The following is a 17,526-nucleotide window of genomic DNA, read 5'->3' as shown; positions in this document are numbered from 1 at the left end:
ACAATACTGCTGTTATAGCATTATAATAACAAAACTGCCTAATTTTCTTTTCTTCAGCTCTCCCATAATATCCTATGCAAACACTATCACTGTATTTCACACACTGTATAGCTATTATTGATTACATGCCTTCTTTCCAAGAACAATCCTTAGATTTTTTATTCCATACATTGGGCCAGCATTGGCAACACAAATCCAAAACTTCTCAGATCTTCACTTCCCTGCTTGCAATCCTTTAAAGAATCTATATTATCACCCAGATAAAGTCCAATGCTTTAGCATCGCATATAAGATTCTTAATAATCAGGCTCTGACCCCTGGAAACTCAGACTCTATGCTATAGTGCAAAATATGAAAGACAGTATAGTATGATTACTGAGTTAAAATCCCAGATCTGGGAAGCGGATTTGGTTCAATGGATAGGGCTTCCGCCTACCACATGGGAGGTCCGCAGTTCAAACCCCAGGTCTCCTTGACCCTTGTGAAGCTGGCCCATGCGCAGTGCTGATGCACGCAAGGAGTGCCCTGCCATGCAGGGGTGACCCCGCGTAGGGGAGCCCCACGCGCAAGGAGCGCACCCTGTAAGGAGAGCCGCCCAGCACGAAAGAAAGTGCAGCCTGCCCAAGAATGGCACTGCACACACAGAGAGCTGACACAAGATGATGCAACAAAAAGAAACACAGATTCCCGGTGCCACTGATAAGGATAGAAGCAGTCACAGAAGAACACACAGCGAATGGACACAGAGAGCAGACAACTGGGGAGCAGTGGGGTGGGGTTGGGGGGGAGGGGAGAGAAATAAATAAATAAATAAATCTTTAAAAAAAAAAAAATCCCAGATCTGCCAGGCCTCAGTGATTTTCTGGAGTACAAGAAAGGGATTCTCTTCCTCAGTTGAGGGCAGTCCACAACAAAAATGGCCCAAGTTTCCACTGGCTTCTCTAGTCAACCAATTCTTAGGGACCCAAGCCTGTAGCTGGCTTCTAGTTTTAGAATCAATGCTCCCCTTTGACCCTTAGCCCTTTGTAACTATGCCAGCCCACTGTGGGTCTTGACTCCTCCAGCCTTCATGGTGAACTGTTTCTCAAGGGTATTGTCCTTTTGGGCAATGTGTTTGTTCTTGGTAGGGGCTTCCCAGCCCATCACATGTATTTCAGTAACTTTTAAAATCAAAGCAGAGGTAAAGGATCAGTGACCCTTTCCTCCTGAGAGACCACCCTGTGTCTTACGCATTTTTGGATGTCTAACTCTGCATATAAGGTCCATACAGTAATAGATAAGTACGTGTGATACAAATTTTGTGTACAGGGTCTAATTCAGCCAAGATTTCCTAGAACACCTGCATTAAATTTCAGAATTCATGGATCCCTTAAGGTAGTGATGCCAGATAAAATACAGTTGCTCAGTTAAATGTGAATTTCAGATAAACAACAAATAATTTGTTCATATAAGTACATCTCATAGAATATTTGTATAGGTAATACATGGCTAATTATGCCATTTTTGAAGGGAGAGGATCCAAACTTTTACATGGGCCACAAAAGGGGATGCAAAATTTGCTGAAAGAACTGCTGTGCTTGAGTGACGCAGAATCAGAGGATAAAACTATTGCATGGGATGCACATATTAAAAAAATTATTTGCTGTTTATCTGAAATTCAAATTCACTTTGAGGTCAACCACAGCTTTCCTAAGTTCATGAATTACAGAGTAAGAGTTGGTATTGACTGAGAAGAGGACTAAGTTTGTGTGTGTGTGTGTGTATTTACTGAGTTAATCACTGATCGATGAAATACCATAAATTTATCCAGGATGAAGGGTGAACTAAAAGAATCACTTCCAATTCCTTTAGCTCTAAATATCAGGACGTTACTGTCATCTTCAGATCTTACACTGTTACAGAGTGACTATGATACTGACAGTGCCACCGACAATTATGACCAGTAATTTCCTTGTTAAATTCCTAGAACACAAAGATGTTATACCAAAATTCTTTAAATAGTAGATTTAGAAAATTACATTACATAAATAGCAGATGTTCAGACTGAGGAAGGAAGTGAGTTGAAGCAATTAGTCCCAATCATGCAACGGTCCCCTAAGGCCAGGAATAGAACTACGGCAGAAAACGGAAACCTTCAATTCCATCTTACCATTAAGTCCTATCACAGCCATTATGAAGCACTTTTCCTCTCACTACTGTTTGGAATTCCATAATTAGGCTAACCTTCCTACCAAATTTTTCCAGAGCAGGGCTTTTCATCTACTTTTTGAAATTTTATTTCGAAAAAAGAAGTGGTAAAAGTTCAAACAGTGCAAATGGTTATACAACGAAAAGTAGGTTTCCCTTCCACCCTGACACCTACCTAGTTCTTTAACCGGGGGTTCTTTACTTGGGTTAGGGACAGGACTCTGAGGAAGGATTTCTGGAGTACCGCGAATTTTCTGCATACATATTTTTCAATGAACGGATAACTGTACATTTTTGGTGCGGAAACGGTCCAAATTCATACCTGAGCCTCAAAAGGGTCTCCGTCAAGAACTCGCAAAAGTAGGATTTGCGGAAGGAACTGATTTGCTTAAGTGAGTTAGGACGGGCAAGTAAAAAAACCTTTGCTAACTTGTCTGTGTAAAAACTCTAACCCTATCTCCCACGTCGGCGCCGGGTTAGAAACCGCGTTCTCGGTGGGAGGGACCGCTGCTCTTTTCGCTCGAAGATCCTCGCCTGCCGCATTCCTTTCCTTCCAGCGTGTCGGCGTGCTTTGACGTCATGACGCCACACACGCAGTCCCGCCCCTGCAGAGATCGGCGCAGGGACGGAGCCTGGGTTTCTCCCAAACCCGGAATGTGAGGCCTGGACTGTCCTCTCTTGCCCTCTGACCCACTCTTTAATCCAGTCTGTGTCCGCTACCGCTACCCCTGCTCGCTCCTGGAGTAGCCAGGGCGCCCGTGCCCTTCTGTCGTGTGCCGGCGTGGCTGCCGCCGCCTCTCCGAATCCTTCAGGGCCGCGGAGGAGTTCGCTACGGAGGGAGGTGGGGGCCTTCGGGAGGAGGAGGCGGAGGAGGCGGAGGAGGAGGGAAGGAAGATGGCGGCGGTAGAACTAGAGTGGATCCCAGAGACTCTGTATAACACCGCCATCTCCGCTGTCGTGGACAACTACACCCGCTCCCGCCGAGATATCCGCTCCTTACCCGAGAACATCCAGTTCGATGTTTACTACAAGGTACGGACCGTGGGCCTGTTCTCTGCTCTTCTGCCACAACCCCTGGGGCCGCACCCCCTTCCACGTCTGCGAACCCCAGTAGTTAACCCCTCACCCCTCGTGGCTGGGATCGCCTCCGGAGATGTGTGGCGCGGTGTCCGGGTTGCCAATACAAAAAACACCCCTCTACATTCTCTGTCTCTCAAGCTCTTGGGCCATGGTATCTCATTAATGAGGCTTGCCCCTTTTGATCTTCCCTCCTCCGTGGCCCTCGGTGGGTAGGTCTTTTGCATGGACTTCCTGTATTGCGCCCCAGTCCCACTCAGTCCTTTCCTTCCAGTTTATGTCCTCGGGATATTTTCTGCTCTCTGCTCAATTAAGTGTCAGCATCAGCTGGACTTTTTGCTCTATTCTTTTTCTCCCCTTCTTACTTTCACCTCTCCCTGCCCTCCTTCCCCAAGTTTTTTTCTGCTTAATGTTTCTTAGTTCCTCCCTTCTCTTCCCAATCTAGAGGGAGTTGAGGGATTATTGGAAGTTGTGTACTTTGTTTTGAAGATTATTTAACGCTTTGATTTGTTTATATTGGGGGTTGAATTGAGGATTTTATTAATATGGGAGTGGTGGTCAATTGTTTGAAAGGAAGGGAAGACTCTTTCCTAGGGGGAAAAAAAAACAAACTTTAGAATTTAAATTATGTACGTGTGTTTCAAAGTTGCCATTTTGCAGCATTCCTAAATCTCTCCCCCTCAAATATCTGAACAAAGTCTCAAAGTCACTCTCCGAGGAGTTTCAAGGGTGAGTGTATTTAAACGTGGACAGTTTTTGCAGTGTTTTGAAGAGGAAGAGAGCTTTATGGACTCGGAGCCTCCCTTTTCCTCTCCTCACATTTGAATGTGGACACTGGTTTTATTATTCAGTCCTCTTTGCCTTGAATCGGCCTGGAGAACTGTTCTTCAGGAGCCATGCAAAATTTGAGCGGTGTAGAGTGTGATTTCTTTTGTATGTTTGAATCTTCTTGATTTGTACGTTGCCTGGAACAGTGTAAACTGATATTTAACAGATGTGTACAGTCTTCTATATGGCTGGTGTTTTCTGGCAGTTGTGTTTTTGGGAAGATTGCCCACTTTCTCCACCCCCAGAATATTTTTTCAGAATTAACAGCTGATGGGTAAATCCAGCTGCTTTGCACCAATTATGACAATTGAAATGTTTTTCCCTAAAAATTTGGAGATTAATTTTGATCCTGTATATTATTTTATTTAGAAAACGACCCCCCCATATTCCAAATTCCTAGATATGTCAATTTACTTTTGTGTATATCTAAGGAAATGTTTATATTTAAGATGTATTATTCCTCCTAAGGAAGGACCAAATTAAATATTTCTCAGCCTGGGAAAGTACAGCTTTGTGTATGCTCTGTTTATTATTTTTTTGGAATCGTTTGTAATCTTTTACACTCTTAAATTATTGGAAATTTAATCTATCAAAGTATATTCAGTAGTTGGATTCTCTCACAATACTTGGATACCTTCTGTAATTTTCATGTCTAATTGAAGCTTTTCATTTAAAAATTATTAGTGAGTATGAATAGAAGGTGCTTTTGTCACATTTTCTGTTTCACATAGTTCACAAAGAAATTATATTACTTCTTTTTGGTGTATTTTTACTTCTTAATAATTGTATGTCTGTTGGGAGTATGCTCTGTGATAAGGTGAAGGAATGTATTTGATATGTACCTGGAACTGTGTTAAATATTTTTACATATACTGTGATTAATCCTCACAGTTAAACTATATATAACCCTGGTTTATAAGTGAGAATGTTAAATAATTTAGCCAAGGTCTCATTCCTAGTATTTAATTCCCAAGCTACAAATCAAATGCCAATCTGATTCTTTTCTGTCATACCTTGCTTCTTTGCTTAGAAAGATTGTGCATCTTGACATAGTAGATTTTGTTTTTTAGGAGGTGCTCAACCTACTCCCCAGTAGTAGATTTTTACAATAAGACATTATAGCACTAAGTTTTGATTAGTCTTATATAATTAGAGGCCTCTGAGAGTGAAAATCAAGCCCTGGAAGCCAGTTTTTAATTGGAGAGATACAAAGGAAGTTTTTCTTCCTTTTAAACACAGAATCAACAGTTGTATAAATACACATATAAATATAAGATACTCATCCCTAGCGTAACTTGTGAAAATTTTGAGGGGCATTTTTTTCCACTTCAGAGCCAAGGATGAACTCATAATCAGATCTCTCCAGTAGTCCCAACTTCCATCAGTAGGTATAGTCATAGACAAAATTAGAGTATTTGTGGAAACAAAACCTCCCCTGTTCTTCCTAATTGGTATAGTCCAATGAGACTATGTTAATTTGTCTTGGTAGTTTCAAGTAAAGGCATAATCATAAAGCATTAGAAGGGGTTATGGGATGAATGGTAGATGAATAGGTATCTAACTGCTCCCTAAGAAGGGAAATGAGAGAGGGATCAGTATGTAGAAAGAATAAAATGTGAAGTTTTAAAAATTGTTATTATAGAATGGAATATATTAAAATATATTCATAGGCTGAATGTCAGAAATCTAGAGAATGAGAGGTTGAATATACAAGTGAGACAGAAAATAATTATGGAGCAGAGTCCCTGAGCAGGAGCATTAATAAGTCTTGCCCCCTTTTGGCCTTTCCTTTTACTTAAAGTGTTAGTCTTAAATTGAAGTTGGGAAAAGAATACAACTTCCTCTAGTACAAGAAGGAAAGAGTTGAGGCATGTATTACTATCAATATATGATATTCAGATATGATGTAGGAGGGCTAAACAAGTTTGAAATGGCTGCTAAGTTATATGGGATGGGAAATTGACTAAAAATATGTAAAAGAATTGACAAGAGGTATAGATGGTTCAATAAAAATTTTATACCCTACGAAATAATGGCTTCTTAATATTTTTTCCCTAAGGGTACAAAATCACTTTGGTATAGAAGTGAATAAGGTATATTTGGGGGCTTATCTAGGGTTGGAGTAATTGTAAAATTGTATACTTAGTGAAAGTAAATAGACTGATGATCTGGTTTCTTTTAAAGAATGAAGTTTAGGATCTTTTGTTTTTATTTTAACTGCTAGATCTATTTTGCGTCCTTTTCCAGAGATAAAAGTTTGCCATAGGGTTAAGTTTTAACTAGGTGATACATCAGTAATGTATTCTATTTATTATTTTCATAGTCTTAAACTTAAATTATTGTATTTTTTTCTTATTATAAGTCTTATGCTAAAGAACATACAAATTAATGCCTGATTAGGGTTAATTTTTCTTTTTTCTCTGTATATTTCTGTTGTATATTTATCTACAGCCTTATCCAATATTCTGAAAATCTTTTAAAATTTTCTGGTAACAAATTGGGAAAAGTTTTTGCCATATATTTGAAAGAATTAATATTCTTTTCATATGAAGACCTCTAATGATCAATAAGTTGAGAGCTCAGACTTTATGGGGTGCAGGGGGCATAAAAGAACATATGTAACCTGCCATACATTTATCTGGCTCTTTGGGGAAAAAAAGTTAGACCTCTACTTCATACCATATACCAGAATGAATTCCAGGTGAGTAAAGATTTAAATATGGCAAATCATGATAGTATCAGAATAAATAAAATTTCTTCTGTAAAGAAAGTCTTTTTTAAAGGTAATTTACAAATTATAAAAGTGTCGAATGTTATAAAAATAAATAGATGTAAAAGATAAAATCCTCTGCCACTTTTCTTGCCAACATTGCATTGCCATCTTGGCACAGAGAAAGTTTTTCTAAGCATGAAGCCAAAACCCAGGGAGTACTTCACAATTGGGGGTGGGAGGTGGGATAGGGATAATAAGCACATTTTTTAAAAGACTGTACAACTGAGAACATTTGACAGGTAAAGGGCTAAGTTCTTTAATACAGAAACGTCTAGCACCAGTCATGAAAAAGGCAAAACCAGCTCATGTCCAGAGGTTATAAACAGCCAGCTCAGAGAAGAGAAATTGTGAGTGACCAATAAACATCAAAGGATGCTCAATTGAAATTTACATTTAAAAATATGATATCTTGCCAAGGCAATCATGAGGAAGAAAGAAAATCTGGAGGATTTATTCCATAAAATATCAAGTTGTAACATTTACAATACTGTGGTATTTGGTACACAGATAAATAGACCAAAGGAATAAAATAAGAGCTCAGAAACAGACTAACACCTACACTGTCCCCTGGTTTATTATTATTATTATTTTTTTTAAAGATTTATTTTTATTTATTTAATTCCCCTCCCCCGGTTGTCTGTTTTCTGTGTCTTTTTGCTGCGTCTTGTTTCTTTGTCCGCTTCTGTTGTCATCAGCGTCACGGGAAGTGTGGGCGGCGCCATTCCTGGGCAGGCTGCACTTTCTTTCGCGCTGGGCGGCTCTCCTTATGGGTGCACTCCTTGCGCGTGGGGCTCCCCTACGCGGGGGTCACCCCTGCGTGGCGCGGCACTCCTTGCGCGCATCAGCACTGCGCATGGGCCAGCTCCACACGGGTCAAGGAGGCCCGGGGTTTGAACCGCGGACCTCCCATGTGGTAGACGGACGCCCTAACCACTGGGCCAAAGTCCGTTTCCCCCCCTGGTTTATTATTAAAGTGACACAGGACAGTGGGAAAAGGAAAGTCAAATAAATGATGCTGGTCACTTAGATATCCATATGCACTTTTAGGAAAAGTCTTCATTATGTCAGCAGAAATTTATTAAATAGAATACAAAATGAGCTAAATATAAAGAAAATTTGATAAATTGGAGTATAAGAGAGTGAAAAGGCAAGACGTGTACCTAAATCTTACAAAGGGATTCATATCCTACATCTAAAGAACTACAAATTAATAAGAAAAGGAAAAATAACCTGGTTTTTTTTTTTTAATGAGGAAGGACCCTGAATAGATATCCAAGAGCAGGCATCCAAAGGACCAATCAACATTTGGAAAGGGACCCAATCTCATTTGTCTTTAAAAAAAAATGCTGTCCCATACATTAGAATGACTTAAAGGAAGAAGGGGGAAAAAAGTGTTGACAAGGATATAGAGTAACCAGACTCTCATATGCTGTAAGTGTGAGTATAAATAGATATACCTTTTTGGAAAACTAACATGTACTGAAGCCAGAGATACATATTTATAACATAGCAGTTCGACTCCAAGAATACACTTAAGAATGTTCGTAGCAACACTATTCATAACAGCCAAAAGTAGAAACTCTCTGAATATCCATCAATAGGATAATTAATAAATTATGGAATGGTCTCACAGTATAATATTATACAACAAGAATGAATAAACTGCAACTGCACGAAACAATGTGGATGAATCTCACAAATGCTACTGAGTGAGAGAAACCAGTTTACAAGAGTGTATACCAACCCAAGTGCCCATCAATCCATAAATGGATAAACAAAATGTATAAACATGCAATGGAATATTAGCCATAAAAAGAAATAAAGTTCTGGTACAGATGGCAACATGGATGAACCTTGAAGTAAGCATGTTGGGTGAGATAAATCAGTTATAAAAGGACTAATATTGTATGATCTCATTGATATGAAATAATTAAAATAAGTAAACACAGAATCTAGAATATAGATCAGGATGGGGTGGAGGTAGGAAATTGGAAGCCAAGTCTTCAAATGTAGAAAGTTTCTATTTGGGATGATGGAACCTCTTTGGTAGTGGATGGTAGTGATGGTATTATAACATTGTGAATGTAGTTAACAGCACTGAATTATACATTTGAATGTGGTTAAAATGGGAAATGTTGGAGGTTGTATATATGGTATTTGAATTTAAAAGTCCGTAGAACCTAGGGCATTACACAGCAAACCCATGGACTGTAGTTAATAGTACATTTATAAAAATGTGTTTTATTAATCGTAACAAATGTACCACACCAATGCAAGTTTAAAATATCCTTTATTGCTCTATGGTGCCTCAGTGCAGTTTAGAAACTGCAAGTATATATATTGTAAGATTCCAAGTATATAAAGGTCAAAAAGAGGCAGAATAAATTTAGTGTGTTGGAAGTAAAGAGTGGTACTCTTTGAAAGATGTTGACTGAGCAGGGGCATGAGGCTTTGGGATTCTGAAAATATTACATTTCATGATCTGGATGCTAGTTACATATGTTTGTTCATTTTATGAACCTATATTGAGTTTTATTTGCGTTTATGAGTTGTTCAGTCTTCTGTATGTATATAATAGAATATTTCAATAAAAACTTTTAAAGAATAACATCATTCTTCACCTATTAGATTATTAAAGTTTAAAAATTTACATCATCTAATAATGATTGATGTGATGAATGCACAACTGTGATTATACCAAATACCATTGATTGTACACTTTGGATGAATTGTATACTTTCTTAATATGTATCAATAAAATTGATTTGTTTAAAAAAATTTTAAATGATACATTCCCTTTTACTTGTAATACTGCTGCTTTAGTTTGCCAGGGCAACTGGCACATAACACAGAGTATTACATATAACACAGAATGAGGTTGTTTTGCTTAAACAACAGGACTTGATTGGCTTACAGGTTGAAGGCAAGAAGTCCCACCATCAAGGTATCGACAGGCTTTCTCCCAGAGTTTGTAGATATTCTTGTGCTGGCTTGCTGGCAGTCTTTGAAGTTCCTTGGCTTGGAGATGTATCTCTGTCCCTTCACCTGGAGATTTCCCTCTCTTATCTCTGATTTCTCACTGGTTGCATTCAAAGTAGTTTTTACTCTGTACCCTGTGTATTTCTTTAATATTTGGATTTTTATTACCATCTATTACTTTCATAAGCAGAAGTAATATATATATTTTAAGAAAGTAGAGTTGAGTTTTTAAGAAAACGATATCTGGGACACAAAGTTGAACTAAGAGAAGAGTAGCCTAAATAGAGATACTCTGAAACATTGTCAGTATGATTGAGAAATAAGTCTAAGAGTTTGTTTTAAAAGAAAAACAGTTCAACTAATTAGTTAATTCACTAGCCAAATCAAGAAACATGGGAGAAAGTTCAGATTCTCAAAATTAAGATTGAGAAAAGGAATGAAAAGGAAGAAAATTAGCTTTTTATATTGTGAAATAGCTTTTTAAGATGTAGAATAAGTTGTATAATTGAGAAAAGGAATGAAAAGGAAGAAAATTAGCTTTTTATATTGTGAAATAGCTTTTTAAGATGTAGAATAAGTTGTATAATTATGCTAATCAGTCTGAAAAAATATGAAATTATGTGTCTAGAAAATACAGATTACCAAAGAGGGAGGTTACTAGATGAGAAACCGAGATAAACTGAGAAATTATACTTGCCCCTCTCTCTACCCCTGCTCCACCCACTGCAATGAAACAAAATAAAACAACTTCCATCAATATCAGGTACACTCTTAGGTGAATTCAAAGAACATTTGACACTTTTGATAAATTGTTACAGGTAAAAAAATAAAGAGGCTAACTATATCAGATATCAGAACCTAAGGTAGTAACAAAAGACCTTAGAATACTAAATCTTATTTTTGAGTCTTTGAAGCAAAAATTCTAAACAAAATTATAGCAAATCCAAATCAAGTCTGTTAATATAATTCACCATATTAATAGGGCAGGGAAACCTATCAACTAATGATCTGTATAGGTAACAGAAATGTAATAAATCAAACATCTCTTCCATTCTCTAATAAATATTCAGATAAATGTATGCCTGTATCTACTCAAAAGATAATCTACATATCCAAATAAAAATGTTTAGAGAGGAAATGCTATTTTTCTCGGTATAATTCATTTTTTTTAGTTAAGAACTTTTTTTTTTTTTAAACTAAGGAGGTACTGGGAAATGAACCCAGGACCTCATACATGGGAAGGAGGTGTTCAAACACTTGAGCTACATCTGCTCCCAGTAAAAATTTTTGATCTCTGGAACTGCACACTAGGTATTTGACATTCTTGAAGTGCTAACCAATGCAATTAGAATAAAGAAGTAATAGTGAATTTTAGAAAGGATGAAGAATTATATTTTTAACAGATGGTATAATTATAAATACATAAAAAGCCCAGGAAAATCACCTGAAAAACTGTAGCTTAATAATTAAAATTAAAGTTTTTCTACATGCAGTATAGGAAAAAATACATCTTATTCAATGTAGTAACAGAAAACAATGCCAAAAAGTAAATCCAAAAACAGACATTAAAGGAATTGGAAAAATCTTCAATAAATGTAGAAGAGACATACATAATTTGCTCTTAATCGGAATATTCAGGATTTTAAAGATACCAGTTCACCCTAAATCTTAACTCTAAATCAAAATCTCTCCCCCCAAAAAATGTGTTTTTTTGGGGAATCAAGCTTAAAAGCTTAAAAATTTATAATGATAAAAAGTTTTTAGCTTATATAATGAAGGATTAATGCTTATAAAACATATTCAATTCAGTACTCCCACAAAAAGAGGACTGAAAAGAAATGTGCCTTTATGCTGACAGTGATTTTCTCTAGATGGTGACATTGACTTTGTCTTTTTTTTTTAATTCTTTGCTAAATTTTCTGAAGATAAATATGCAATTCTGAAATCAAAATAAAGGAATACCCAGTTATAATTAAGTATAAATTCTTTTAGCACCACATTTAAGATGAATTTTGGGGTTAAAGGACAAGAATAAATGTATCTTGTAAGTGAAGACAAGAAAATGTGTATTAAAACAAAACATTACTACTTTTATTTTAGAAGTGAAGGATACATTTGCAAAACTTTTTTTTAGAAAACCATTTTATTATGGAAAAATTAAACACATATAAAAGTTGACAGAGTTGATGAATAGGCCATTATCCAGCTTCAACATTTATCAATTCTTGGCGAGTTTTGCTGCTGAATCTATTGTCCACCCACTTTTCGTTTTCCATAGTATTTGGAGCACATCTAGACAACATAAAATTTCATCCATAAATATTTTAGTAGCTACCATACTATCATTACACCTAAAAAAATTAGGTCATTCTATAATATTATTAAATATCCATCATCGTTCAAATTTTTGATGGTCTTTTATAAATATATATATATATACACATACACAATTGATCCTCATTATTCATGGATTCTGTATTTACAGTTTTGCCTACTTGCTTGAATTTATTTGTAACCCCGGAATGATCATTCCCAGCATTTGTGGTCAATAAAGGACACGCACAGAGCAATGAAAAATTTGAGTCACCCTCGCACATGTTCCTAGCTAAGGTCAAACAAGGCAATGGTCTGTTCTTGTTTCAGCTCTCATAAGTATCCTTTTCACAAGTACTTAGTCCCAAGTTTTCACATTTTTGTGCTTTTTGCTGTTCAAAATGGTCCCCAAGTGTAGTGCCAAAGTGCTGTCTAGTGTTCCTAAGTTCGAGAAGATGGTGATGTGCCTTACAGAGAAAATATGTGCTCTAGATACACAACTATTGGTTTTAAGTTCAATGTTAATGAGTCAATACCTTATTTAGTGAACTCCAGGTACCTTCCCCTCAATGAGAATCTACTCGCTGGACTCCTACTTTGCTACTGAAACCAACCATTGAATATAAACAGTTCTGTTTTTCTTCCTTCCCAGCTGTTTCTAAGTTTGTGTCTTCTTAATTTTGGCAACTGTAGAACTTCTGTTCTTAATTTCAAACTTGGCTATGTATCCAAAAATTATTTTGTGATATTTTTTCAACATTTCCCTGTGTTTGGAAAAGGCTAATAGGTTTTCATCTGTGTCACCACTGCATGCTGTGTTTTGGAAGCTTTAAGATCCCCATTCCTTTTCAAACTCAACTGAAGTTCTTCCTTGGAGTGGGTATTTTGTTTTCTTGAGGCACTCTACCTATCTCAATCATGTCATCTGTAAACATTTGTTTTTATGTCCTGTTAGATTCTAAATTTTTTGAGATCAGGGAACAGTTCTTACTGACTTGTATTCCTATACTTAGCACAGTGCTTCATATAAATATTCCTGGGAAATATTTATTGTTAATAAAAACAAATAATTAGAATGTCCCTAGTTATAATATTCTTGCCTTTGATATGAAAGTCACAAAGACGTAACAAGTTCAGTAAGCTAAGACTTGCTAAGAGTTTCATGTAACTGAGGGTGTTTGGTTAAAAAAATCAGCTATTGGGAAACGGACTTTGGCCCAGTGGTTAGGGCGTCCGTCTACCATATGGGAGGTCCGCGGTTCAAACCCCGGGCCTCCTTGACCCGTGTGGAGCTGGCCATGCGCAGTGCTGATGCGCGCAAGGAGTGCCGTGCCACGCAAGGGTGTCCCCCGCGTGGGGGAGCCCCACGCGCAAGGAGTGCACCCGTGAGGAAAGCCACCCAGCGTGAAAAGAAAGAGCAGCCTGCCTAGGAATGGCGCCGCCCACACTTCCCGTGCCGCTGACAACAACAGAAGCGGACAAAGAAACAAGACGCAGCAAATAGACACCAAGAACAGACAACCCGGGGAGGGGGGGAAATTAAATAAATAAATAAATCTTTAAAAAAAAAATCAGATATTAAAATGGGAAGCACCTAATTTTACCTGTATATTTTTTTTAATTTTTTTTTTTAATTTTCACTTTTTTTTTTAAGATTTATTTATTTCTCTCCCCTTCCCCCCCACCCCCGTTGTCTGCTCTCTGTGTCCACTTGCTGCGTCTTGTTTCTTTGTCCGCTTCTGTTGTTGTCAGTGGCACGGGAATCTGTGTTTCTGATTTTTGTCATCTTGTGTCAGCTCTCCGTGTGTGCGGCACCACTCCTGGGCAGGCTGCACTTCCTTTCGCGCTGGGCTGCTCTCCTTACGGGGCACACTCCTTGTGCGTGGGGCTCCCCTATGTGGGGGACACCCCTGTGTTGCAGGGCACACTCTGCGCACATCAGCGCTGCACATGGGCCAGCTGCACACGGGTCAAGGAGGCCCGGGGTTTGAACCGCGGACCTCCCATGTGGTAGATGGATGCCCTAACCACTGGGCCAAGTCCTCCGCCCTTTAATTTTTTTAATTAAAGTTATTTTTTATTAGAGAAGTTGTGAGTTTACAAAACAATCATGCATAATATGCAGAATTCCCGTATGTTATATCGTCCCTTCACCAACACCTTACATTGTTGTGGAACAGTAATTACAGATTATGAAAAAACGTGATCTGATTACTACCACTATATTTGCCTACAAATTCAAGCAGCAAGTATTCAGAATTTGTGCTTGATTTTTTTCCATTTTTTGTTATATGCTTATAGGTAAACATTTAAGGTAGCTGTTCAGTAGTACTGGTACTTTTTGCTCTTCATGATTCTAGCTCATTAAAAGTTTACATTCAAATTTGTTGTCAAAATTTATTGCTTGAGCCTATTCTATACGGAGTAATACAAGGAAAGGACATACAACTGCCTACTAAATGTTTCTCTGTAGGCATTTGCGATCTAGTTGGGGAGACAGTAAGGAACTGTGAAATTGGTGTTTCTGTGTTAAAATCACTGAACAGATAAATTTGGAAAGTTTCAATAAATAATGATAAAATAACAGTGATACTTGATTCTGTAATTATCAGCTACCAAGTAGATCTGTGTCTTGAATCTTTTGTTTAAGGTTCATAATTCCATCCAAGATAACTAACTACCAATTGGTATTATTACTGCAGAAAATAATGTATTATCAAGTGCTAGACACTATACTAGGTATTGGAGATGTAGTCGTGATTATGGTTGCCTCTGTATAAAATGTAATTGAGAGATATGTATTTACGAAATGATCATTTAGCGGAATGTATGCATGCATGTCTTGATGCTACTGTGGAGGAAAAATGGAGTGTCATAAGAAAGTATAACAAAGAACAGAATTTAAATTGGGGAGTCAGGTCTCTATGAGGAAGTGACTTTATTGAGCCTTTTAAGTTGAGTTACAAATTAATCAGCCAAGGGGAGCCAGTGTGGCTCAAATGGTTGAGTGCCTGCTTCTCACATGGGAGGTCCCAGGTTCGATCCCCAGTGCCTCCTAAAAACAAATAACAAGCAAACAACAACAAAAAAAAACAACTTGGGAGCCAGTGTGACTCAGTGGTTGAGCACCAACTTCCCACATACAAGGTCCTGGGTTCAGTCTCCAGCCCTGGTACCTCAAAAAAAAAAAAAAATCATTCTGCAGTCAAATGCTCTACCACTGAGCTTTGTGGCCGCTCTCTAAGCCAAAGTCAGCAAATAAACTTAGTACCTTCCCCCTTGCTCCCCCCACTCAACTGTGGGACTTGATTCCCTGGGTTGAGCCTCCCTGGCACTGAGGGATTAATATTAAGTTCTAACCAGCAATGCATTTGGAAAAAGACCTTGACAAAAAGGGGGAGAAACATTAAATACAAAAGAATTTTTACAGCTAAGAGATTTCAAAGTGAGTTGGAAGGTCATTTCAGAGGTTAGGCTTCTACACATCAGGTCAGTCTCACTGATTGCCACAGTAAACAAAGCCTCAAACAGGTGCTTCTGAGGGCTCTAGAGATATCTGGACACTATAGGGAAGGCACACAACCCCATGAAATTAGCACCGCATCAGTGGGCCTTACCTTGGAATATAAAATCTATTTCCCCAATGTAACAAAGTTAGACGCATGTATAATTTCCCTACCATATGGTTCTTCCACTCTTTATTTGAAACTATAAATAGCATTATACCCATTAAATATACATCCCAGAGACTTATATCATCAGTCTGTCCATTTAATGGTTGAACCCTGAATCTCAGCAGAGTTGTGACCAACACCTACTCTCTAGTTCATCACACTCATTCAGGACAATGAACAAAATGATGATAGAGAACTGTCCCCTATCCCCAAAAAACAGTATCTACAGCTGCAAGCAAAACAGTTCCTTCCATCTGACTTATTAAATCTAAGCCCCTTTTTCAGTCTAAAGCAGAGTGGGCATTACCATCCCAAAATCTCAAGATTGAGGAATGGACAAACGTAAGCGGGGAATGCCACTAGGGACCCAAGTAGACTTATTATTATAGTAATGGAAGAGCTTGTAACATTGATATAACGATAGTGGTTACCACAGGTACTAAGGGGAATGGGAGGAAAAAATAGTTTAGAACATAAGGCATTTTTAGGGCATTGCAATTGTTCTGCATAATATTGCAATGATATATACAGGGCATTGTACATGTTGTCAAAATCTGTAACACTGGACAATGCATAGTGTAAACCATAATTTAAACTACAGGCCTTGGTTTGTAGCAGTGCTTCTATGTTTGTCATCAATGTAGCATTTTACACTAATGTAAAGTGTCAATGAGTAGGGGAAATATGAGGTGGCACTAGGGTATATGGAAATCCCATCTCTCTCTACATATATATTTTAGGAGGTACTGTGGATTGAACCAAGGACCTCATATATGGAAAGCAGGCGCTCAGGCACTGAGCTACATCTGCTTCCCTCCCTTATATTTTCAATGTAACTTTTCTGTAATATAAGACTTCTTTAAAAGTAAAGCTTATTATATGAAAAAAAAAAAAAAAAAGGACCATTCTGGCTGCTGTGTGCACCACTGGGAAAGGCATTGAGGGGATGAGAGTAGCAATGGAGAAATCAGTTCTACTAGACCTTTGTAGTAAACCAGGTGAAAATAATGGCAGTGGAGTTGAAAGATTTGAGATATGAATCCTATATCCATCTTGTATGGTATGCATGATCTTTAAAAATTTGAAATTAAAGGTCAGAGCAAAAAAATAAATCTTAAATCCATAAATGTAAGCATTTTATTCATTACTATTCCAGATTTTTAAAATGTATTTTTAAGCACATATGATATAAGTATATACTTTAAAAACAAAAGTGAAGCCATATTACCGAAACTTTTTGGAAATTTGTTCACTTCATGTGGTCATTTTTCCTTGACAGTAATCCCTTTTCATTTCTGAAGGGTTTTTTTCTTTCTGCCTGATGATTTATTTGTACAGAGCAGGTAACAATTCTAAGTATCAGATGGATGAGTTGATGTTTTAGTTTTCATATTTATTTTTGGTTATAGTTTTTACTCCTTTTCTTTCATTTTTGAAATCTTCCTAAATTTTTGTTGTTGGAAATTAGACTAGTTTATTTTGTATACTAATTTGATGTTAAGACTAAGCTATTCACTCTTAGCCTGTAGTAATTTTGAATTGGCTTGGAAAACAGTCACGCCAATTCATAATCCCTGAGAGTAACGGAAGGCTTTCATTTCTATTTTTCTTCCCCAAAGAATTCTCTGGGTTTGGGACTTTCATGCAGTATTCTGGCAGTAGTGTTCACTTTACTTATAATTTTTTTACTTTAGT

At 37.5% G+C, this 17,526-nt stretch overlaps 1 protein-coding gene across 1 annotated transcript in view; it reads left to right on the top strand.

Annotated features, from left to right (window-relative positions):
- The first annotated feature begins 2,805 nt into the window (after positions 1-2,805).
- LOC131277677 (amyloid protein-binding protein 2) overlaps positions 2,806-17,526 on the top strand; it is a 68,974-nt gene continuing 54,253 nt past the window's right edge. Inside the window, exon 1 of the mRNA XM_058292769.2 lies at positions 2,806-3,219. Within this exon, the coding sequence (XP_058148752.1) occupies positions 3,082-3,219 (138 nt within the window). The 5' untranslated portion in view covers positions 2,806-3,081. The remainder of the gene's footprint in view (positions 3,220-17,526) is intronic.

Source organism: Dasypus novemcinctus, unplaced genomic scaffold, assembly GCF_030445035.2.
Source record: "Dasypus novemcinctus isolate mDasNov1 unplaced genomic scaffold, mDasNov1.1.hap2 scaffold_282, whole genome shotgun sequence".
Taxonomy (NCBI): domain Eukaryota; kingdom Metazoa; phylum Chordata; class Mammalia; order Cingulata; family Dasypodidae; genus Dasypus; species Dasypus novemcinctus.
The sequence above is the reverse complement of the archived record's forward strand: the minus strand, read 5'-3'. Positions and strand labels throughout refer to the sequence as shown.